Source organism: Colius striatus, chromosome 12 (assembly GCF_028858725.1).
Source record: "Colius striatus isolate bColStr4 chromosome 12, bColStr4.1.hap1, whole genome shotgun sequence".
Classification (NCBI taxonomy): Eukaryota; Metazoa; Chordata; class Aves; order Coliiformes; family Coliidae; genus Colius; species Colius striatus.
Genome location: NC_084770.1, coordinates 8790172 through 8815973, shown reverse-complemented (window position 1 = coordinate 8815973; position 25802 = coordinate 8790172). Strand labels below are relative to the sequence as shown.

Sequence of the window (25802 nt, the reverse complement as noted above, 5' to 3'; positions counted from 1 at the left end):
GCTGAAGATTACTAATGCAAGGAGAGATTTCTGTCCTTTGGTAATATAAACGTGAAATATGTGTCACAAAACACACAAAAAAGCCCTTCCATTATGTGCTTTACAAAACCTAAGGGGCTTATCATGCAAACACTGGCTGGAAACCATGCCCATGGGCTGTATGAGCCTCTTGTTTACAGGCAAGCTCACCCCTTGGCAGTAGTGTGAATCTCTGCTGCTAATGTGGGGCTGTCTCTGCCATCACATTAGGCTACAAAGGGTAGAAATATATGTATTAATTTGTAAACAACATTGATGTATCAGAGACAGGAAAGAATCACTGATGTGTGCCTGTGAGTAGCTGAGATTGTACATGCTGATGTGCAGTCTCTGCCATTTGGGATTTCTGAGAGAATGTTGTTGAGAAGGAATCTTATTATTCAAACTAACTACTCCTTCAGAGAGCAGGGCAGGAGGGGGTGGGAGTGTTCTCTGAATGCAGGGAAATTCAGATGGTAAGTAACGTGTGATGGAGAGACCACAAATGGAACCCAGCCAGGTTTTGATTATGCCAGTTCAGATCAACACAAAAGAATCAGTGACCTGCTGGATTTAAATGGTCAGCTTTAGTGGCCTGATTCTACCTTTTATGTTAAATCCCATCAATGCTTCTTTTACGCTACTTTACAAGCCCTTTGCCTGATTGGGGCCATAGAGAGTGAGCCAAGCACACACTGTGGCTCAGGAGACACAACATTGTTGATGTCAAGGAAACCTTATTCACTCCTCCCAGTGCAGGGTTTGGCCCTGGATGTCCACATTTGTAGGACTGCTGTCCTACAAGAGATGGCAGCTTTCGAAGATGTACTGATTCATGTGTAAACATATCTCTTACCCATCTGCAGCCCTGGTCAGCTGTTGCGCTTGGGGACACATGGAGGTGGGCAGCAGAGCAAATAATAGAAATCTATTTGTTTACTATACATGTGAACATACAGTACCCAGTATAGGTGGGATGCACACAGCTTCACCTGCAGGGACTGATGGGGCAGGCTTGAGAAACACTGAAACATGTTCTGCATTGCCACAGACATGGTCTGTGACCACAGACAGACTGCTTTGTCATATTTTTGCCCACCTGGTCTCAATGGCCTCTTTGTGATCCAGTTGTGGGAAAATAGGGCTTGGAGCATGTCCTGAGTCACTGGGTGCAACTCCTTGGTAGAGCAGGCAGCATTGGCTTCATACTGACTTTAACTCCACTTTCAATTCACGAGTAAGAAGACCTTCAGCTTCCAGTAACCTAGCTGTTGTTCCACACACTTCCCTTGCCCTGGCCTGTGTGTGGAGAGGGAATCTGAAGTTTGCATTAGACTCTGGTTGCTCTTTTATTTTATTAACTTGCAGGAAACTTTTTTCCATATTTGTAAATGTATTAATGTAAGTGAAGAACAAGAAGTCTAGTAGAATAAAACAATAATTTCAAAGGACTGTGCATTTAAATAGAGATAAGACAGCTGATCTGAGTGCCAGAGAAACAAGATGAGACTCAAGAGGCTTAGGCTAAGTTCCTAATTCTGTGTGGCTTTATAGAGAGCCTGTGTTTTAATAATTTTGCTCTTACTGTGTGGCCTTGAACAAGACAGTGTTTCTGAGGCTGCTTTTATAAAATGAGATAAATTTATCAATTCACCTACTTCACCAAATCAAGACTGATTGATTCCCAACAAGACAGAGGAAACAGGTGTAAGTTGTTTTACTAGCTAAGAGGGTTAGAGTGGAATGAATTTACAGGCAGATTTGTACATATGCATAAATACACACATATGCAACTTCTGATCACAGCACAGCAGGGAAGGATGTGGCATATGTGTATTTCCACAAATAAGGATGAAGATTTTTTTTTTTAAGCTTTCCATAAATAAATTGCAACTGGGAGCAGAGAAAAAAAACCCCCAGAATTTCATTATAGAAAGGATTAATTTTCTACATCTCTGAGGAGAACAAGTGGAGTTGTTCTAGACATGGAAATGATTTTTTTTTTTTACTATTGTACTCGCTATATTAAGTGTAGTTGCATCAATATGATAGGCTAGCTTGTAAATATATGCAGTTTTTAACTATCCTTCTCTACATTTAGTTATTTTGTGCTGTGTGGTGTTTTGAATGCAAATATATGGCCAGATTTGTGGTTAAAGGTGTTTAGTGATTGGTCTAAAAAGCACTAGAAACTGGCTCCCCTGTGTCTGAGTTATGCCTGAGCAGGTTAAAAGGATCTCCAGTTTATGAATGTCCCCTAAGTCCAGCAGGTCTCCCAGCAGCTTTGCTGTTCATGAAATCTGTCTTTGTCACAAATAGCAAATCTTGGGCTATGGAATACCACAATCTCATTATGGGATGTCATCCTACAGCAGAAATATATTATTCTCCATGGATTTACAAGTAGTATAGCCAACATTGCCACCCAGACATGACAGATGTACTGGGTCCAGATTTACACCAAAACATGAGTTACACTTGTCAGGACAGTGGCTAGAAAAGGCTAGAAATACAGTTGAGAGACTTTCTCCTTCATGGTTCCTTAGACACCATAATCTCTGTCCTGAAGCACGGGGAGGGGGAGGGAGCAGCTCTCCCTTGCTCTTTCAATTATAGCTGGTTGTAGGGAGTAGTATTCAGCTTTTATTTCTGTCTGCAGGATCTGAGCTGTGCCTTCTGCCTGTGGGAGCAAAGTGTGTTACCCTACCAGCACTAAATAAACCTTTCAATGTCCTCATCAGCACAGTAGATCCTAGAGAAGTATCTAAGAATGTGAGAAATAACGTCTGTATCTGTCCAAGTTGCATTGACTTCAGTGCAAGTGGTGTAAGGGTTGAAGAGACATCCCCCAACAGTTTTGTAGTGGTCCTTGCAGCAGGATTGTGTCTCCCATTTGATCTACCATTCCTTGCAACCTTGTCCTGTGAACTTCTGTCCAAAGGGCTCAGGCTGTGCGTGAAGAGCAGGGAGACAAGGTTGTTCTGGCCTGTGCTGACTGTTTACCCTTCTTGGCAGTTCCACCCTCACAATCACATGCCATCCCCAAAGCTTTGCAGCAGTATGCAGTTCCATTACCCAATCACTACCACCAGCAAGACACTTCCAATGTCATGCAGAGAATGACAAGGCTTTTAGGGCAAAAGGCTAGAGGTTTAGCCCTCCAAAGGAGAAATCCTGTGGGTTTCTGAGCGGGCTGGAAGTTCACTAAGCTAGTTTCTATGTTGGGTTGTTTAAGGAACCACATTAGGCAGGAGACAGAGGAATTTTTTTTCACCCACATTTTGCTCTGTGTGGAGTGTGTCTCAGTACCACCCTGTACTCTCAGAGGAACCACCCTCAGCGAATTTCCAGGCACTCGTGACAGGGCAAACATCCCTTGGCCACACTGCTCCCTGCCTGAAGGCAGGCTGTTGGCTTTGCTGGTGCTTGAAATCCATCCTCCAGCTTAAACTCAATGACGACCTGAGCTGCCCTCACAGCATCTATGTCACAGCATGGTGAGGGTACCCTTTCTGTCAGTTGTCAGTTTACTGATGGAGGCAGGCTATCCAGCATCCCAGGGAATGAGGAGCGAAGTACCAGCAAAATAATAGCAGTAAGAACAAGATAATATTATTTAATCCAAAACTTGGCCTTCTTAAGAAGGGGAATCATAATTGACTGGGAATGAAGGTAAATCAAACTGCAACAGGGAAATCAGCTCCACCAGAGCCTGAAATAAATGTAAGCAGACCTCCAGGGTTCTGTGAGATGAGACAAATGAGAGAGGAAATAAATGACTTAGAGCTAGAGGAGTCTAGATATCATATTAGCAGAGAGGGGACAGCAGGAAAGACCTTAGGGGATGTCTGCAGAGCTCTGTCACACACAGAGCCAGCAGGACTGATGGTACTCAGTATGGTGGCAGACTGTAAGGCCAGCAGGGAATCTCTGTTTCTAAGGCACAGGGAGAAGACTTTCACTGTTTCTTAGTGAAAGGGGCAATCATAACATCATTGCACACGCATATGGGGCAGGAATATGGGATGCACGGGGGTTGGACTAAATGATCTCTAAAGGTCCCTTCCAACCCCTACCATTCTATGATTCTATGCTGCTGGAAAGAGAGTGTGCTCTACTTTCTAGGAGTAGGAGAAGTATTGAGGGCTGCCCTGAAGGAATAAGGAAGGGAAAGGACTTGTCTGGGGTGTAAGCAGAATTTGGATAGAGGAGTGTGGGTTGTGGAGCTCACCCTGCCATCTTGAGAAGGACTTGGCCCCAAAAAGGGGGGTATTCTTCATCCTTTGTATACTATGCACCCCTAAAACACCGTGCTCTTTCACATGAGCAGCAGGCTGCAGTGAAGTGCTGAAGTGAAGTGCTTGAATCCAAATCTCAGGCCATCCTGGGTCAATGATCCTCTAGCCCAGCAAAATGGAAGCAAAGCAGAACAGAGCTGGCATCCCTCCAACCAGGAACTTACAACCTAATTTCCATTTCTTAATGATGGACATTTTAAGCCCCAAGCTCTTCTGAGTAAAGTGTCTGTGAAAATCAGGGCCTTTCTAATCCAGAGAGCTTGTTTATAGCTCAGGTCTGCCCAAGTCTAGTGCTTGAATCTCCCATCTGTGACATTTTAATGGGTGAGCTGTAGAAAAAAAGAGAGTTTTTCATGGCTTTACAGTAAAATCACAGATTTATGTTTTAAATATGAGATATTCACTGTGTGAAATCATTGTTGAGTACAAGGTGAGTAAATGAGGGAGCGAAAATAAAATTAACTGGAAAAAATACATGCATGAAAGTGAGAATCTGTTGACAGATTACAGTTATGTTCCTGTGGTCACCAGTACAAGTAATCTGTCTCTTTGGATAGAAGTTAATAAGGGAGATGATCACCTATCTCTTCATTTCTTCCAGGGATATGTGTTTTTTTTCAAAGTTCATTCCAACACTGATTTATTTTGGGCTTTAGGTATAATAAAAAAACTCAAACAGGGAATTGACTCTGGAAATGCTGAGGAAAAAATCATACAGAGGAAAAATTGGTAGTCTTACCTATGCAACGGCAATGTGATGTCTGTGTACAAATTGTGCATATCAGACACTGCCTCTGCCTAAAACAGAGCAGGTCTGAATTCAGTGTATAATTACATTGTTTTTCTAACCCAGGAAAAAGGGAAGTCACATACTCACCTGGGAAATGAGCACCTCTAATGATAAGGTGCAGAAACACATACACATTGCTATATCTCATTAAGTCAGATTTAAGAGAGAAATTCCCGATGTTAAATCTCTACAGCCACCGTTGCAGTGTGATTGATACAGGTCCTGGTGCAGGAACCAAAGTGGGGCTTCTGTCCAGTCTTCAGTAACTCAGTTCCTCATTTGCCATCTTCTTAGGCCAGCACCCAGGCTGTTGCACTGGGGATCTTACTGCTGTGTGTTTCTTGGCTTCATCCTCGCACAAAGCCCTGAAATTTATCTGGACCTTTTCTCTTGACAGATTAATAGAATTGCTTCTGAATGCAAAGATACAGAAGGTATCTCTGTGAATAACAGCTACCCTTGAGCCCAGTATTTCACCTCATCACCTAATCAGTTGGAAAGGAAGCAAGAGCCTTCTTGATGGTTGAGGGACTGAAATATCGATGCTTTTATGCTGAATTCACGCTTCATCATAGCCTTTCTCTGAGCTTAGGCATTTCTGCTTACCCAAGAAGCTAACATCTGTCTTCAGAAATCCATTACTCTTTGTCAGTCCATGGGAGCAGCACCTCCTGAAATTCAGGTGATTTAAGCAGATATTCAAATATGAAGTTCCTTTGATTTGTCTTCATAAAATGGTTCAGGGCTGCACAGAGGGAGATACTGCTTTTGGCTCACCATCAAGAGTGGCTTTTCCACTTCTGCTCTGCAACTTACAATTTTCCAAGTTGCCTTTCGAAATCTCTCTGACTAGCTGTCCCTGAGGCCATACACTACATCATTACCAGAGCAAGGGCAAAGATCCAGAGCAAGGGAAGAGTCCTGTGAAACTGCTTGGTCAAGAGGCCATAGAAAATGGCTGATATATTGCTCAAGGCCGTAAGTTAGAGCCCAGTTTTCATCTCCTAGAAACTCCAGTCTCATCTACATCCTGCCTGCAGTGCTTTGCCAGGAGCCCTATGTATCCCCTTCTGCTCTCTCAATCATAACAACACTGTTCATCCTGCATTCTGCCTCATGAGAACCCATGCTGAGTGCAGTCAAGAAATGAATTTACCTTGAAGTCTTCAGTGGGTGTTAGATCAGTTCCAAAGTGTACTGGTGGCTCTTCCTAAATAATATGTCTTAGGCAACCTTTTCAAATGTCTCTGCTTAAAATGAGGCTCCAAGATGCCAAAAGACACGTTTTGTTTGGATAAGGAAACTGTTGGGCTGAATTTGTTTGCAGCTGGAACAGTAGTCTGCAGTACAAGAAGATATTATATTTTATTTCTGGGTGATAGACCTGTGAATAAATACATCATTAATGCCCATAATCCCAACACTCACTTCTGCTCTACAACAGAACAGAAACATTTTGTGGTGGTTAGAAATATGGCAAGGTAAATATTGGCCTTTTGGGACTGGAAAACTTCCCAGGTCTTTCACTGTCTTGTATGTGTGTGTTTTCACTGACTGTGACCAAAGCCTGGCTCTCTTTCTGTACCTTTCAGTTATCTGGCTTTGAGACAAGTTGAGAAAAATGTCTGTAGAGTTCTTCAGACTGAAATATGGTGAGACTGCAGGACAATGCCTACCATGTCTCTGATGCCTTGAGTCTCTCAACAAAAGGTTTAGATAAGTTGAAGTGCCCACTGAAACCAGGCCAATCAGTTTGCAACAGATGACACAAATCTGAGATTTCTACAGGCCTTTCACATGAAGGGAGAGAAAGAAAACAAACTTGTGATTTTTGCTTCTTAGAAAGACTCCTTGAACCACCGTCAGGAATGTGATGCTGGGTGAATATGGGTGCAGGACTCTCCATCTGTCCTGCTGGCCAATATTGCCTTGTTTCTGTGTTTCTTCACAGATTTATGCTTGTGTGAGAGCTCTCTGAGGCAAAGATCCTCCTTTTTTTTGGCACAGCATCTGACACAGTAAGGTTTGAATTCATAATTCATAAGGTTTGAATTCAGCTCTTGTGTGCTAGCATAAAACATTTCTGACACAAGCACTATTTAAGAATAAATCAGACTTTTAGAACTGCACGTTGCTTCTGTTCTAGGCTTCTGTGTACAGGTGAGCTCCATCCTTTGAGATCTCATTATGGGGCAGTTTCATGCTCTGAAGATGTGGCGAAAGCAAGGATTTAGGGAATTCTCATGCCCTACATCACATCCCACACACTCACTTGGTTTTATCAGTGCAACTGTTTCTGAGGCCCATGCAAGAACCAGAATAAGGAACTGATCTGTCTATATGAAAAACAAAATGACTAAAGAATGAAACTGTATTTTCATTGTTGGCACACTAAGTAAGGTCTCAGATTCTTGTACAGCCAAAGGAGTTAATTGCAGTAAGTGAATGGGAACCAGCAGTAGTACTGGGTTGAGTGTGGGAACCAGTAGGGCTGCTAAACACTTGATCTGCTGAAAAGCAGCTTGGAAGTGATGCTCTGAAGTCTTGTCTTCCTTCCAGTTTCTCTTTCATCCCATTCAAATAATAAAACCTCCTACCTCCTTATTCAGAGCCAGCTGTATCTGGAGAGAGAAGCACTGATATAATACTCATTACCTGAACTGGCAGAGGTGCAAATCTGGGTCAGCAAGGACTGATCACGTCAGGCCAGGTCAGGAGTGTTGCAAGAGGCAGTTTCAGAGCTTAGCTGCTCTGCTTCACAAGCACTGATCTACTTGCTTTTTCTTTCATCTCATGCAAAGCACAGAGTGCAAGGAGACAGGTGCTCTGATGCTTGTGATGAGCTGAAGTTGATGACTCCTAGTTTGCTCAACTGCGCAGCAAAGAAATCAGTCAGTTGAGGTAACATGCTGACATGCATTTTGCCCCAAAGCTTCTCCAGCTAGAGCTGTGAGAATGGCTTTTGTTCTGCCACAATGGAGAGGAGAATTCTCATGTATATTTTAAACAACATCCTGAAAGCAAGGGCTGATCTTCCTTGCTAAGTCTAGAGAAAATCTATCGAATTCACTGAAAATTGCATCTGAAATCTCTCAGAGTGACAACAGGATCTGATCTTGTAAGCTCTCTGTTATGCCTACAGAGTCAGTTGCTATTAGCAAATTAATTTTCATTCCCTCCTATCTAAATGTTCTCTGAGAGTCCAGCCATCATTACACATAAGTCTACTAACACTGGTGGCATTGTCCTTTCCTGTCTATTTCTTCTCTCCTGTGCTATGTTGATTCGGACACAAGTGACATCAGCTCCTTCCAGAGTGATTGCAGACAGAGTAAATGAATGTGGCAGAGAAAGGAAATTGCAGGAGGACCTGATCCACCAGAGAAGCAGGGACACACTGCAGCAAGTCGGTCCAGGAGAGGACTCTGCACATCTGCAAATCTAATGGAAGAAGGGCTGTGACTTTATGGTGTCACTCCAAGTGCAAGAGACTGTAAATTCACATGTAACCCAAAGTGGACTAACAATTTCAGCAGACTGTTGATAGAGGATGTGTCTACTTACCTCACATAGAACTAGAGAACATCTGATGGCTCCTGGATATGAACAAAACTGGGAGGTGTTCTTGAGGTGTCATTGTCTGCCTCACTGTTATAGCTACAGTTCCATCCCATCCTTGACTTTGGTAATTGAGGCAACATAAATTCTCACATCTGCGAGGATCTGCACACACAAAATTGTATTTTAAATTTGGAAGCCTCTTTTCACTCTCAGCTTCCACTGGAGAGTGCAGAATTATGGAGTCACAGAATCTTAAGTGTTGGAAGGGATCTTGAAAGATCATCCAGTCCAACCCCCCTGCCAATGCAGGACCACCTAGAGTAGATCACACAGGAACTCATCTAGGTGAGTTTTGAATGTCCCTAGAGAAGGAGACTCCACAACCCATCTGGGCAGCCCAATCCAGTGCTCATAGTTGCTGACTATGTTCCTTCCTGGGGTGGGCAACCATCAAGTAGACAGATAAACAACTTCAAAACGTCTTTACTCTGGCAGACTCATACAGATCTGCTTGAGGAAGCCACAGTGCAGTGGAGTGTCCCAATAGAATGTAGCCTGGTTAGAAAAGGCAAGCTGATGTAGGTAGAGAAACCTGCCAGACAGAAAATGAGATTTCACTTATCTCTGACATCTTCATTGTACGGGGCTATATGGGGAGAACTGGTGACAAATCCTACAGCAAATCATGCTGATGCTATGGAGATGGACAGACAACTGACTCACTGACCCACCTTTTGACTTTAATACACAGTAATTCGTGTCAACTCCCCAACGTGCTGCAAGACACAGTTTCTATTACAGATTTCCTGCTGGAAATTGAGTAAATATACTTAAACTAAAGCAAACTAAAAAGACACAGTCCATTAACAATAGCTGAGCAGAACTGAGAAAGGAAGAACAGGGTAGCTCAAGGAGTCAGAAGCTAAATTACCTGCAGAGAGCATAGATAGATTGATACACAGATCAGACAGTACCATAGTCATCAGCCACTGTGTATTAAAGTCAAAATGTTGGTCAGCTATCCAAATCCACAACACCTTTGCACTATAGATCAGTACATCTCTGCTTCCCTGTTGCACACAATGCAGAGGTTGCCAATGGCTCAATAACTTTTGCTTGTAATACACCCAGGGTGCCCTAGCTGAAGGCATGATTTATTGTAGTTTTATCCATAACATTTTACAGACTGTTTTTGTGTCTCTCTTTTACTTTTCCATGAGCAGTCTTCTTCTCCTCTAGCAACATATTGTTTACATACCCTGATTGGAATAATCAAAGGAACTTGAGAGAAGGTCGCTTCACTCAGTTTGATTTTCTGCATAAAGGCAGGCTCTTCCTTTAAACCTTGGAGTAATGTTATACAGGCTTCCTCAAATCAACCTGTTCCTAAAAAAAAAATGAAGAAGATAGTTTTGCTCAGCTTGAGACACTGTTTGAAGTCAGATTGTAGCTGTCTATGCATCGGTGGAAAATGCAAACATCTGCACTGACTCGCTATCACGCTGGGCTCACAGCCACTGCTTAGTTTCCTCCACCTGCTTCATCTACTTCAGTTCAGAGCTCTGTGGATGAGGAATTCCTTTTATTTCCTACATACCTAGAGTCTAGCTTCCAGGTATTAATCTAACACAAACCATAAAACCAGTACCATTTACAGTGAAGTTGCTGAGGTATCTAAACCTGTTCCAGTATATTTCCTGATGCTAAAGCTAATGCTTTAGCATAGCTTTTGTTATAGCTGTATAAAGGCATCTCTGCACTATGACAAAGACAGTTCTACATCTGGGACAGTTTCCCTGCCATGTCCTTGTTTCAGATTGTGGTACAACCAATTGAAAAGTACACGGTTGGTTTAACCACAACCAGCAATTGAGTCCCACACAGCTGCTCACTTGCTCCCTGATCCTCCAGTGGGATGGAGGAGAAAATGGGGGGAAAATGTAAAACTTGTGGGGCTTTGTAAGCAGGAGCATTCCTCCTTGGCAAACAGGTTGGGAAAAAGTTCTGTGAGCATCTTTCCTCATCATTTTCTCAGGTAAAGGAGGCAATTTCTCTGTCCATCTCTGGGATGGACTTCTCTCCCACTTCAGATTTCCTCTAAGCTGCACATAGTGAAACAGTGCAGGAGAATGAATCAATGTTGTAGGAAGTTCTCATTTGTCCACAGATTTATAAAATTCAGGATGATGAGTTGTCTGGGATGTTGACTCAAACCAGGACTGAAATCCTGGCACTTAGCTACATCTCTAGTAGCTAGGACTGACAGATTATATGATTTGCTATTTCTCAGGCAACAGCTCCCAGCCTCCAGTGCTGCTCTTCTTCTGTACTATAAAGTTTTGTGATGTTCTTTATCCATTTATTCATGTTGATTTTTTTATCAACTAGTCTACGTGCAGAACACCACCAGTGTTCTGTGCACAACCAGTGTTCTGCACAGTAGACCGGCTTCTCATGACTTTCTCCTGCTCTGACCATGTGTGCCAAAACAAGGCAGGGATATTTGGAAATACCCCTCCACAGACACCTCCACCCCCATCTGCAACATAAACAACCACCTGGGCTCCTCAGCTCTAGAGCAGAGTACATTGAGGGAAAAGGGCACACAGAGCTTGTTCTTCCCCACACTTCCAAGACTGAATCCCAGTCAAAGCAACAGACAGGCTATGAGGGGGACAAAACCACACTGGAGAGAAGTTGTGTACAACCATGTGCAGATAAGTGCCTATACCTGGACAAAGTATCAGGCTTGGTGTCATGCATGAATGGGATAGGAGATTTCCTTCTTAGTTGGCAACTTTTCTCCTGCCCTTACTGCTAGCATTGCCTGCTGCCTCACCGATGGACAAGGTTATCCATTCCTCTCCAAACCACATCACAGGACTTGAGCTGCCACTGAAGGAGGACAGCTGTGGGCCAACCCACTGCAGGCCTGCATGAGGTCTGTGCCAGGGAATGGGAGCCTTTCCTATGTAATGTCCCACATCGTCGGCTGAGGACTTCATCTAACAAGGGACTCTATTTCCTAGTGCCAGGAGGTAATGTGGGAAAACACAATTCAAGCAAGCACTTCTCTGAGATAGATTGTGCAAGCCAACCTGTAGAGGACAACACTGTAATCTTTTTGGTGTTATTGTAACATATTGCCCATAAGGAGTAACAAATATCGACTTCAAATTAACTGTGATACACACGCTGAAAGCTAAGTGGAGTGAATGAGGAGGGACCAGAGATAAAACAGACTGCTCTCCAGATATGATTCTGAAAATTAAAGCAAGTGGATGGAAGATATACATCACAAAAATAATCTATTATCCTCAGTGTACTAGAGCAGAACTTTCACCCTTTTAAACTCTCATTAAAATGCAGCCATTTTTGTTTCAAAGGATTAATATGTTGGCTCTAAAGAGAGAAGAAAAATGTGATTCATGGTGTGCTTGGAATTAGATATTGTTAATTGAAAATAACCCAAGGCACTTACATGGTGCTTTTCAGCTCAAAATCTTGAAATTAGTTTGAGGGTGGTTTTTTTGTGGATTAAATTCATTCACGTAAAGGGGCTGCTGAAAGACCTGTGTGCAGTAAAAATCTCACCAAAAAGTATTGTGGGAGCTCTTGTATGCTTACACTGTGTACTAAGACAAACATCACCTTTGGGCAGAAAGCTTTTGAAAATGTGGGGACTTGCTGTCATGTGGGAACAAAATACCTGTCCATAAAAATAGTAGGAAATGATTTATGATGGTTTGACTACAGTTGAATGGATATTTGTATAGCTAGATAAAACAAGCCCCCTGGAAACTCTGGAAGAAACACAGTGGTGCAGTCTGATTTCTGTTACTCTGAACATGGGAAAATATTCATTGTGAAACAAGGGCTTTGCAGCAATATGCAAATTCCTAATCAAAATGAATGCAGAGAAGAAATTACTACTGGTAGTTGTTGGCCACAGTGGACTTTGTGATGCTCTGATTCTTCCAGTTTTGCAGGGACTTCCACAAGAGCTCAAAGGTAGGAAGGCTGTTAAGGGACATGATGAATTAGGGTCAGCAACAAGAACTCACCTGCGTAGCAAACCATGTTTCTGCTTGGCAAGTGGAGAAACAGGCACACACAGTGTGGTGGCTTGCCTAAGGTCACAGAAAAATTTAGTCTGGAGTAAAATGAAAAACCCTTCAGCCATGTCCTTTCCCTCACCCTCCCAAGGTCAAATGAAGAGGGAGCACCATTCATGAGTTCTGGTAATTTCATACAGCATCAAGCAAAAGCTGCTAAAAGTAATAAAAGCAGAAACGGCTAATTCAGAGAGTGCTCTGTTCTTCTTTGGTCTCTGGAGCATTGCAATGACATTCTGTAGTGGTGCTGTGAGGATTTATGGTTTACTTGCTTGTACAGTGCTGGCATTGACAGGTTGGAGTGAAGATTTAGCTTTGTAAGCCATTTGTTTCTGAACTCATTGTGACCTACTTTAAGTTTGCAGCTAAGTGGCTGGAATTTAGAGTGGCTGGGACAGTGATGTAATCAAAATCACACTTTGATATGTGGAAGCAAAATAGGTCATTAGTATCAATTCTAGGCCAGGAAATTTTGCAATGCACTACCAAATGAAATAAATCTGGAATAAAAATGAAGAAGGCACCGTACACTGAGATCTGTTTGAAGTGGAGAATGTAGGATGACATTTTTGTGGATAATTGATGCAGTAACTTCAGCAGGAAGTCTTGTTACTGAGGAGTGTATCCAACACCTTCCACCCCTGCCAGAGATGATGAAAATCTTTGATAAGCCATTTTCTGCAGGCTTCCATTCTTTCCTAGGAGAAGAGATGGCTTCTCACAGCACTCCTATCCCCTAATGACCTTTTTGTACCATCAGCTGGGATCTGCTATCTACAGCTCCTATAGCTTGGCTTCACACCATGTCTGGGAGACAGGGAAAAATACAGATGCAAGAATAAGTAAAGACAACTAAATCTAAAGTGTTATATTCTGTACCTACCTTTGACTTTGACTTCTCCAAGGAAAAGCTAGCCATAAGCTGCATGTAAAAGGCCAGTGATATTAGAATACTTGGCTCTGAAGAGATCTGGGAATGAGAAATGCCACATAGTGGTAGCTATTGCTGTTGTTATTTTACTGTGGGAAATTTGCTGTCAGTCTCAAAGAGTAGTGGAGGACAAGAATGGGATGGAGGAGGCTGGAGGAAAAAACCATTAGGATGGGCAGGGAGGGCACTACCTGGAGTGGGCTTATGACAGGGCTGTGGCCAAATTTCTTATACCAGAAACACAGGGAAGTCAGTGAAAAAGCTCTTATTGCTGTCAGCAAGGTCAGGATTTCACAGAGGCCTGACCCTCAGCTTTATGTAGTCCAAAGTATAGGTCACAGCCTCACAAGGGGAGCTCCAACAAAGCATGGCAAAGGAGTGATTTTTGCCTTTAAGCTCTTTGATATCTCACCATGGCTTTTATGACCCATTCTTCTCTCGTATGTGTGACTCCAAGGTTTTGCAGTGAGTTCCCTGCAGAGGTCATTAGTGCCTCTCCTGAGGCAGCAAATATGGACACAAGGGTAAAGAAACATTTGGGTTTTACAGGAATTCAGCACAACGTTCTAGAAACCTTATCTCTGCTTCCTGGACAAGATATAGGTAGGCACAGAGCTGTGTTGGTCCTCAGACAGCTTTCCAAGAATATGATGGATAAAACAGTAGTGGTATTTCAATTAGCACTCTGCCACAGTTCACAGGCTCTGAGTTCACTGCAACATTGAACCTCCATGTGTTAATGCAGTGAGACCTGCTGCTGTGTGCAATGCCTCTACAAAGCACATGTTCACTGCCAGCCCAGAGGGAAGAACCAGCAAAATCACTTAAACCTTTTGGCTCTAGCAAAAAGTGGAGTTTGATGTGCCTGATGTCCCTTGATCCTCACTATCTCTCAAAATTAAGTAAATTTCCCACAGAAGTTAAAGGAAATTTTATCTGCATAAACCTCCAGAATTTACTGCCTTTACTTTGCTTAAGTAACCAAGGAGAATTCAAACTGATCTTTCATTTTCCTGTAGAAAAATCCCATGAACTGTAACAGAGGAGACCCTGAAAGGCTTTTATCTTAATTACTGCAGAAAATTACAGAGAATTAGATCCTTTCTAATGGTTTTCTGAATCATCCTTTGAGATTTGATAGCAGGAATATAATTCACTATTGAATTGTATAGACTAGTGGAAAAACAATATCTATAGAAAAGTGTTCACTCTCTATTAATGTCTATAGGGCTTCCTTAGAAAAGGTTTCTAAAAGCTTTTTATTTACAAATACTTCCAGGGAGCTCTATGATGCTATACACCTCTGTTTATAATTCACACTCATTAGAGTAAGAAAAGCAAAAATAGACTAGAGACCAGTGATCTGGTTTCTGGGAAAAAGGACAGCACTAAATCACAGGAGACCATCCTCATAACCCCGTGAAAATGCATCACATAGCTGAGAAAGGCAGAAAAAACCTAAAGGTTTGATCCTGCATGGAGTTACCACTGGCAGACTCTTGTTTCCATCTAAACTCTGCAGCTCTAGGGAGGTGCAAAGAGCTTTACTTTGGATTACAGCTTCATAGACTAACACTGTAAATCGGCATTGGACTTTGATCATCCGTTGAAAGATTGCATGCAAGAAACCATGACTGCACGTGTAATTCAGCATTAACTGATCAGTTCCTTGTTTACTTCCTTTAGCTGAGCAGTCTGATCTTTCAACAGTAATTACAGATCTGTCCTGAGCAGACTGTGCTGTACACAGCCTTTTTCTTTCTCCCTTAGTACTTGTCACATTAACAGGACTCCCCAAACCCTGCTCTGCACCCTCACTGCTAACTCACAGACATCAATACTGTCACGTAACTATAAGGATAAGAGGGTCTTCATTGTGCAATCATTTGCTACAGATCCAGTATCACAGTTAACATGCTTAAGTTTCTAAGGAATTGCACTCAGAGCGTGGTGGGGTGTCATGAACTTCACGTATTTAGGGGCTGTTGTGGTTTAGACAGCAAGTAAGTACCACACAACTTCACACTCACTCCTCCCCCTCTCAGTGGGATGGGGGGGGCAATCAGAAAAAAGTAAAACTCTTGGGTTGAGATAAGAACAATTTAATAACTAAAATTAAATAGGATATAATAATAATAACATTATAATAAATAATAATGAAAAGGCATATGTATGTGGAAAAAAAAAAGAGAGGGAAATGAAACTCAAAGAAAAAAACTCCAAATCCAAGTGATGCCCAATGCAATGGCTTCCCACACACTGATCAGTGCCTGGGCAGCTATCTGCTCCTCCTGGCCAGTTCCCCCAGTTTATATATTGGGTATGATGCTCTATGATATGGAACAACCCTTTGTCTAGTTGGGGTCAGCTGTCCTGGCCATGCTCCCTCCCAGCTTCTTGTGAACCTCCTCGCTGGCAGAGTATGGAAAACTGAAAAGTCCTTTGCTTGGGATAAATGCTACTCAGCAAGAACCAAAACATCAGTGTATTATGAACATCCAGAACACAGCACTGTACCAGCTAGTAGGAGCATTCACTCCATCCCAGTTGAAACTAGGACAGGAGTGATCAACTCCCTGGTCAACAGGCTTTAAGTAATGTCTATATGATACCTCCTTTGAGACTTTTCCATTTCTAATGAGTATGTCTGTTCCTTTTTCTGCTCATGTTAACTGCTTTTGCTTTGTTGTTACAGAACCTTGAAGGAAAAGACCTTTCTGAGTGTAGCTGTATATTTTTCAAAAGATTTGTTATTCTACCAGCTGATGGGGGACATGCTGAACAGTGCCTGACACTAACACGCACTGCCAGAGCTCCCCTGAGTTTAAGCAGTACAGCTAAAGCTGCCAGATGCAAGTGTTTGCAGAGCTGAGAACAACAGAAGTCACAGCAAATGTCTAGGCATCTATCCTCATCCACCTCTTGCAAATTCACAGCAGAGAAAATTGAAAAAAGATGACAGGAGCACTGTCAGGATTTGCCTGTGTCTGCAAAAGAGCTGCAAAAGGAAACACAGTGACTTAAATGTGACTTTTTCCCAGGTGACAACATGCCAAGCCTTCAGAACAGGAGTCCCAGAGGGATTCTAGCACCAAAGGATATTGTGGCTTTTTTTGAGAAAAATTAAATTAGGAAAATGTTACAAAGGTCCTTCTGTGGCATGGATCCCAACATTGCATACCTACACATTCATAGTCCCCGTCACAAAAGCTGTTTGATAATCCCAAGCTAAAGGATATTTTTCATTTCCCAGGGGCTGATTTACAGTTCAGGTATTTGTATGCCTGGTGCTGGCACAAAACACTTAACAGTACATACAGACCACTCCAGCAAGCAGAAAATAGCAGGCCTAATGCTGGAAATAGAAAGGCAATTTTTTTAGTGACTATATTTTTAAGTTGAACTAAAGCTAGAAAAACACAGTCATGTATATTGCTCACTAATTTTTTCTTTTGTGAAAGGGAGAATTTCCTTGATTTACCACTAGCCTCTCCACCCTCTTTTCATTATTTTTCATTTGCAATTGTCTGTCTGCCAAGACAGACAAGTCATGTGTTCAGGACACAAACTCCTACTCCTTTTTGTAGACCACTGAAATGTTTTATCTGACACATTTTTGGTTTGTCACAAACACTACAAGAGATCTTTTTTCATTATAAATTGTTGCTGCCTTTTTGTTTATCTATCTCGAATCTTGTCTTCCTCAGATATGAACCTGTCTACCAGCCAGAACTGTGCTGAATGCTGCTTCTCAGTAACACAAAAGACAAGCTCTTAAAAGTCTGTCTGGAGCAGCCAGATGCAGGAAGGGTTTTTGTGAAGTAAGGCGGTTAAATATGGTACAGAGCTCAGGCCTCCTGGATTTCATTTTATGTTAATGTATTTTTACAGAAAGGCACTCAGAAAGCTGTTAGATCTTCATGCTAATGAAAGGGGAATTGATGTAGAAGTCAGTGGTTTGACAATCAGTTACTGATTGGGATATTCTAACGGGAAGTACAGTGTGGGGAAAGCGACTATTGACTTTCAACACACGGCCAAGGGACTGTTTTCTCTTTGTGTGGATGCTGCCACAAGGAAGTGTAGTATTTTCTGCAAACCTCCTTTCTTTCACTGCTTTATGACAAGTTGTAAGAGGTGTGTTCTGGAGGGACACAGGAAAGAGTCTGAGGGTTGTTGCCATTCTTGTTTTCAAACTTGGAAAAAAAATCACCTTTTACAGCTACAACTGCTACTCAGTGCCCTGGAGAACCAAGTCATCTGTGAACTCAATGTGGGATTTCAGATATCAAATGATGCTGGGTTTGGTACATCATGAGGTTCTAAAGAAGTAGCAGGTATGTCTACATCACAAGGACAGTTGCTGTTTTACAGAGTTTGCATGAAAAGTGCCATGTTGAAATCCACTCAAGAGATGCAGAATACAACGTGGGGTTAAACTGCTGCTGGTAGCCACTTTGTGAGCAGAGGATTAGCACAGGAGAAATAGTGTAACTGTTTCTTCTCACCCTTGATCTATACATCAGTGCAGACACAGACTCAGTGGTAACTTTTCTAAACTCCTGGGTAGAAAGAAAGTTGCTGAATGAGGTCTCTGAGTGCACAGTGAAATGAAACAGAGTGCTAATGACCAGTTCTTTATTATGTGTATGTGTGGTTTCTAGTACAATAGGGCCCTGATTCTCATTTGTGGCTTTTGATATTAGTGTAATACAAGTAATTAGCTACAAATGAACAACAGCAATGAGTATAGTCAAACCACACATAATACATGTAGATGTGTAAGGCAGCATGGTTTGCTGTTTGTATTCTCCAATCAGCCCCACCTGGATGTATTTATTATGTATGGAACCAAAATCAAACACTAAAGCTTTATCCTCTCCACGTGGGTGGAATTTGCATATAGATCTGGGATTTCATGTTCTGGATGTATCCCTGTACCAGAGCATTAGCTCCAGAGCAGCACTACAACACTCAACGCTGCTCAGATCTCAATCCAAATTTTACTATTTGAGATAATCCCAATTTAACAATAAAACTATTGACAGAAAATTGGCATAAGCCCTGGAAATGTGAAACAGGAATATTTCCAAACATTGTTTACAGAGGCCCTGAGCCAACCCACTTAACAGACTAGGAAGAATATCAGATCAACTTCAAAGGCGTCTGTCTGTGTAAAATCTAATTACACTTAACAACGAGATAAACAGATCACCAGCATATTTTCACTGAAAAAACAGGGATATTGAGGAAAGAATAGTAAATGATTTGTCTGGGATCTTTCAATAGTTAGTGTCTGAAACTGGTTGAGAATCAGGAGCCTGATTCTTAGAACCTTACTTCAGAAGCCTTGGTGGATCTACGACCTAGATATATTTCTAGCTTGGGATATGCACTAAGCATCTGCTACTCTTTCAGAAAACCTTGTAAGTACCCTGAGTATGGGTACTTTGAGGCTGGCTACGACAGATTTGGTGCCATTGTTTCAAAAGATTTTAATGAGCACAGCTCCAGTGCCATGTGGACGGCTCGACGCTGTGTTCTGCTGACAGGATGTAGCAGATGACAACTCTCCTCAGGGTGAGGGCTTTGTAATTTATTTTTTTTAGTCTGGAGAAGATGTTGAAGTCTGTCACAGAGGCAACATGTCCTTTTTGAAAACTGTCTTGAGATTGTGGTGTGTGCTGGCTGCTATTGATCTGTCGTCATTTCTTGCATAAGGAAATGGTGCCTGTAGATCACCTAGGTTTTTATTTTCAGAAATGAGCTTAAACAAACTCTGTGGTGAGTGGAGGGGGAACAATGGCAGGCAGAGTTTCTCATGGTCTCTGGGAAATATCTGGGTCACAGTAGGTGTTTGGAAAGTGTGAGAGTAGAGTATAATCCATGCTGCTTTGGAGGGCAACTTTTACAGCTGCTGCCATGTGTGTCCCTATGTGGGGACAACTCCACCTGGCGAAATTAATGGGGTCCATGGGTCAGAATGGAACTGGTTTTCTTCTATAAATGGGTAGAAGGCAGAGGAGAGCCCTGGATATGAGCAGAAGCCCAATTCCTCACCAGGTCCAGATCTCCAGAGTCTGGGAGTGCTCTGGTGTGGCTATGTGACTTCATGTTCACTACAGTTCCTTTGTCTTGCCCCTTTGAAGAACACAGAATGAAGAGCAGAGCCAGGGAGAGGTTCAAACTTCAACTGAAAGACTGTGCCCTGAGTCTACACTAAACTCAGCCTTTGTTGATCCCAGCCTTGTGGAGCTTGAAGACTGCTACCTGTACCATTTTTCAGGTAAATTGAGTAGAGGCAAAGTCTCTGGCAACATAGTGGGTGGAATTCCTGATGCAGAGAAGGACAATGAGTGCTTTGGTGACATCATGGCATGTTGTGACATTCCAATCCCGTCCAGGAGTCCCAAAAGGCGTCATTTCAGAACCAGACGAGACTTCTAGTAGAGGGAAGTATATGAAGAGCAGCTGAAGTGGATAAGGATATGAGGTCCTGATGAATGTGAGACTGGTTTGGTACTGCTCTGGGGTCTTCCCTCCTGTCACAGATCTGGGAATTCAGGTCACACAGAGAAAATATGCAGGATAAAAGAAAAAGGAGAAAAAACAGAGCCCAGTGCAGAGCCCGTGCAGGAGAGGGAGGAGGATGTCAGAGGACGATCCTTGGTCAGCCTGTTCTATAGGCCAGGACCATGTTTCTGCAACACAAGGCACAAAGGACTCTTGAATAGCTTAGAAGGTACCACAATAATATGAAGCAGAAAATGCAGCCACCAGATGGGAAAAATAGAGCACTTTAGAGAACCTTTGAACTACAGCTGCTTCAGTGTTAAGTACAGAAAAAGATGTTTCTTGAGTCTACTTTTAGTCTCAAAAACCTGAAATGGGGGATGAATCTAGTTCATTCTACATCATATTCTGATTACCACCTGAAGTGAAATATCCCTATCTCTGGATCTTGTTCCAATTAATTATCTCTACCAATCTGCAGCACCTGAGATGCACTGAAGCACCAGGCCTCGAATTGCCCTGGCCAGTTGCTCTTCATAGCTACAGTGGAACTGTTTCATCAGTCTTAAGATGGTAGCATTAATACTCACTTACTATCCAGCAGCTTTTTGAGACAGGCTATTCAAGTGTGAAAAGCATTTTGAGGTCTCAGGTCATGCTACAGAAGTGAGAAAGAATAGTTATTTCTTCTCTTTCGCTTCATTTCTCTGTGGCTTGTTCTATTTCTAAATGCTGGAAGTGGTGCTGAGCAGAAAAGTGGATAACTGTTCTGCAGGAGAAAAGGGAGAGGAAGTCTGTTTTGCAGGAGAAAAAGAGGAAGATGCTTTGAAGGAAAGAGAAAACACATGGCAGAAAGGAAGAGTGCACATGAGAGGGAGGGCACAGATTCTAGTGCAAGTGAGAAACAGTTTAGCAGTCAGAGTGTTCAATCCCTGTCCTGAGTAAGGTGAATATACTTATTGCTAAGTCCTGGATCCAGTATGGCAGAGGTCATAGATTCCTTCTAGGTCTCAAATAATGCTCACAAGAGGAGGCTTGAGGATGCTGCAGTATTTCCAGACGAATTGCATCTCAGAAAGAAAAAAGATTTAGTAGAAAAACTCCTGGCCAACCACACTTGCAATCTCATTCACATTTATTTGCTCAAGTAATCCCCAGTGCTTGATTTACGTAAGACTTGAATTAACTGCGTATTTATTCAGAGATTTTAAATTGCACTGGTGTGATGAGGTAAAATTGCAAGCTGATTCAGTTTCAAGGGTATTAAAAAGCATATGATGGTGCAGCAGACCCTACTTGCCACTGAGAGACTCAAGCTCAATCCAAGGTTTCCTTAGAAGGTTTTAAAAAGGCTCCTTCTTTTGCAAGCACAACTGCTTTTCATGAAGGAGGAATTCTCATAGCACTGAGGTGGGGCAGAGAGGTGCAATACTTGTCAGAGACCCTTGAACAAAATTACAACTGCATGCTCACTGCTGCTCTTGGTGAGCAGTGCTGGGTTGAGCTCAAACTGAAGCACATGCTTTGCTTCTCAGCAATTTCTGAATAATGAATGGTACCATGAAATGAACTCCAGATCAGCAAGAAGCATGGAGCAGCTAACACCCTGATCTAACGGACACTTTCTGCAAATATGAAGACCACTATAGCTTCAAGCAGAGGTGCCATTAAAAAAGGCAATCAAACTGAAACCTCCACTGCTTCTGGCACTAGCTGTTTCTCAAGTACTTCATGTTTCTAGTGAGTTCAGGCAATCAAACCTAGCTGTGAAGCTGTTACTGAAGGGGATTTAAGCGTTTCAAACGAAGAGGGGGGAAATGATCATGTAAGTCTGTGACTGATGTGAGTGGAGAGTCAGTGTGACCATTTGGAGACCCACTTGAAAGAACAGAATCTGTGACAAAACGCTCATGAAGAAACTACTGGAAGTCCTAGTATTGAAATATGATGCACCAACAAGATACAGCTAGGAAAGAAAGCTACCAGTCCCCAAAGCTCGTGGAGAACATCAGCTTGAAGATGATGAGGCAAGAAGGTTGGGGATGCAAAGTGTAGAGTGGAATCAGAAGGTCCAGCCACCTTGCCAAGTGCTGCATACATCAGAGCTGCTAGCAATTTGCACCATGCAAAGTGAAACAAAGACACTCGTGCAACTAGGAATGGTTATGGCAAGCACAAAGGGGACTTAGGGGTGTTTGGAGGTGGCCAGGGCAAACCAGAATGTCCTGAAGTGGTTCGGGGTTCAGAGCTCCAGTGACTTCTGTGGGAGCGGTGGTATCACAAGAGGGAGCTGTCCGCCCGCGCGAGACTGTCACCCCAGAGCAAAGCACATCGCGGAGTGGGGCCAACTGGGCTCCCAGAGCCTGGGACAGCCGCGAGGCAACAGGCCCTGAGCGCTCAGACAGGCAGTGCCCAGAGCTGGAGGGCAGCGGGCGTGTGGGCTGAGCCGGCTGAGCAGAGGTCATCTTGCAGGGCAGGCCACCGCCACTGAGCACTGCTATCGACTCTTCTGCAAGGCAGATCCTGTGATATGCAAAGGCTGCCGGTTAGCTGGGTTTATCTGTAGGCTTTGCGGGAGAGAGAGACGAAGGAAAGGTGCTTGATCAGAGGCTGATGTGGGCATGCAGGTTATCGCCAAGGCTCGGAGGGCAATGAAGTTGCTGTGCGTGAGCCGGCTGAGGGGCTGAGCAGAGCAGGGCCCGTGTTTCCAGCAGAGGGCATGTGCTGGCACACACACCACTCCTGCCTTACCTATGGGACCTCATTTGGTAGATAATGAGCTATCAGTGCCCTCAAAAGCTGTGTAAGTAGTTACAGGACAAACCCAGAGGCATCAGCTGATCTCCTTTGAACTGGCTGTGGTTTCTGTTACCGGGTCCAAACCTACCCTTGATTTCCATTCTTCTTTCAGATACGGTCCCACTGCAAGAGGTGCCAAACTCGCATTTCTGGTAAAGATTAGTGGTCCAGAGGAACCAAGCCACACCGCCGAGCTCAAGTCTAAACACTAGCATCTGTGTTTACTATGCATCAGGGAAAACAGCCTGTAACCTCTTCACACTGAGCTTAGTTTCACCTTCCTGTTTTTTCTCCGAATGCCTTGAGCCTAATTTTGGTAGACACATTTTACTGTAGTCTATGACTGAGCTGAAAGCTTTGTTTCCTGCCAAGAATCTTGAGAAGATAATACATAGCCAAGCAGTTTGCATCAGTGCCATAGCATCTGAAATGCCCTGTAGAAGGCTAACACAATATATTTGTACACTCCCTGGGCAGGAAGACAGACAATTCTTTCAGTGGTTGCACTAAGGTAAATAATGGATTGTGCTATAGTATATTCAATGATGGGACAGGGCACAGAAGATCAGGCTGGAGGGAGAAAGTGCAGATTGAAAAGTTCGAAGGCATTAAAAATACATACAGAAGAAAAGCCTGTAGTCTTGATGACTGGAAAATGGTTGGAGATCAGAGGTCTGGGCTCCTTGCCACAAGCTGCTTGACCTCAGACAAGTCTTCTGAGAACCATTTCCCCTTCTACCCTTTGTCTATGTAGTTCCCAGGAGCTTCTAGGAAGGGTTGGTCTCAAGTGAAGCAGTTATGATATTTTCTCTTGGTCATTACTTCTAAGATTTATGACAAAATTACTACATATATATATATAGATATACATGTAAAACAATCTTCAGGATGCCTTATGGAGCAAAAAAAAAAGGAATAGATGCAGAATGCCTCGGGAACATGTGGGAGGGGCAGAGTTCCCAGCTGGTTATTAATCCACTTGCAGGACAAGGCATCTGCTGAAGTTTAAAATTAAATTTAATTTACAAAAAAAAGCCCAAGCCCTACAGAAAGGAATTTTCAGGCGAGGCAGAGCTGTGTCTCCCGCCGCGGCACCCGCCCGCCGTGACGCCGACAGAGCCGCCAGCCCCCCCCGCGGCCCCGGCCCCGACAGCAGGCGGCCCCGGCTCGGCTCGGCGCGGCCGCAGCGCGGCGGCTCGGCGGTGCGGTGCTGAGCGGAGCGGCGTGGTGCGGAGCGGAGCGGCGGGCGGGGCTCGGGCCGCGCTGCCGCTTGTTGATCGCGTTGCCCGGCGCCGCTCCGCTCCGCGCCGGCAGCCCCGCGGCCGGGCTGGCGGCTGCGCTGCGGTGCCGCTCGCCTTCCCTCTCCCATCGCAGCACCGCAAACCCCTCCTTTTTTTTTTTTTTTCTTTTTTTTCCCCTCTCTCTCCCTTTCTTTCCTTTTTTTTTTTTTTTTGCATGAAGATGGCGGCGCCTCTCGCCAGCAAAGCAGCGGCCGCCGGCACCGCCAGCAAACCGCCCTGCCCGGAGCTGGATTTCCGATCCGGAGCCAGGGTGGAGGAATTGAACAAACTCATCAAGGAATTCACCAAACACGACCAGAGAGAGTACGACGACCAGCGAGCCCTGGAGATCCATACGGCGAAGGACTTCATCTTCTCCATGCTGGGTAGGGCAGGGACCGTGCGGGGCGGGGGCAGCGGCGATGCCGGCCGGGGACCCTGGGGCTGGGTTCCGCGACAGTGCGGCACCGGAGCACCCTTTCCGCGCGCCGCGCTTGGAGGGGTCCCTGGTCGCAGGGCGGGTCTCAACCCCAGGAAACTGTGTGGGGGTTTTTTGCTGTCCTGTCCACCTAGCCTTCAGCAGCGATGTATTTATAAGCACAGAGGAAAGGCAGTGTCTGAGGCCGGTGCCCGAGAAACACGCCGGCCAGTGGGGCTGGAGGCGAGGCGAGCCCGACCCTTTATTGTTTTTCCCTCCAACTATCAATGCTGTAGGAAAAACAGTTGTTTTTTGTTTTTTTCTGGACCTTTTATTTGGGTTATTAGACCGGCTGATGGCTGTACAGGAGCATCCTCTGAACTGCGTTTCATGCTTAGGTTGCAAAACTTGCTGCGAGTGGAGCAAGTCAGATTGTGGAGGGGGAGTCCTCCTCTGCCTGAAACTTTGAATCGCAGGCAGGATCCGTAAACCAGGGTGAAACGTGTTGGCCCTTGCAGTAGTCACCTAGGCTCTGGCATGACTAAGGCTTCTTAAGATTACCAGTGAAATGACTAACAGCTCAGATTCTCTGAGTAGTCAGTTCCTGATAAATATTTACCTTGTTTTGACTAAGAAATCACTCACACGAATGAGAGCCTTCAGGACATGAAAAGATGCTCTTTAACGTGCAGGTTGGACCTTGAAGTCAATCATTCAGGTTTGAATCAGGATATCAAACATTTTTGCATGTAAAATGAGAGCAGGTGTGGCCAGTGAATGGTTCTTTGTAGCTCACAGGTGCACATACACCCTCGAAGCTTATTTGGCACAAACCAAGAGTATGCTCTACATGTACACTGTGAATAACAAGCTCCATCACTTCTCTCATGTAGAAGCACAGAGCTATCCTATTGCAATAATAATTATTTTCTGTACCATGGAGCTAATCACCATAATAGACCACTCTCTCTGTAGCCATGAACATACCTACACTCACGGAGGGAGGATCTACCTGTCCCTCTGGTTATCTTGTAAGGTACCTTGGTAAATATAATTGCACAATTTTGAGTGTGTATTAC

At 43.7% G+C, this 25802-nt stretch overlaps 1 protein-coding gene across 2 annotated transcripts in view; it reads left to right on the top strand.

Annotated features, from left to right (window-relative positions):
* Positions 1 to 25802, top strand: part of MB21D2 (Mab-21 domain containing 2) — a 93190-nt gene that overhangs the window by 9071 nt on the left and 58317 nt on the right. Inside the window, exon 2 of one of the 2 annotated variants that reach the window (XM_062005716.1) lies at positions 24487 to 24691. In XM_062005716.1, coding sequence (XP_061861700.1) covers positions 24487 to 24691 — 205 coding nt within the window. Of the gene's footprint in view, positions 1 to 24317; positions 24692 to 25802 lie in introns of those variants that run through there. The other variant, XM_062005715.1, reaches the window with a different exon arrangement.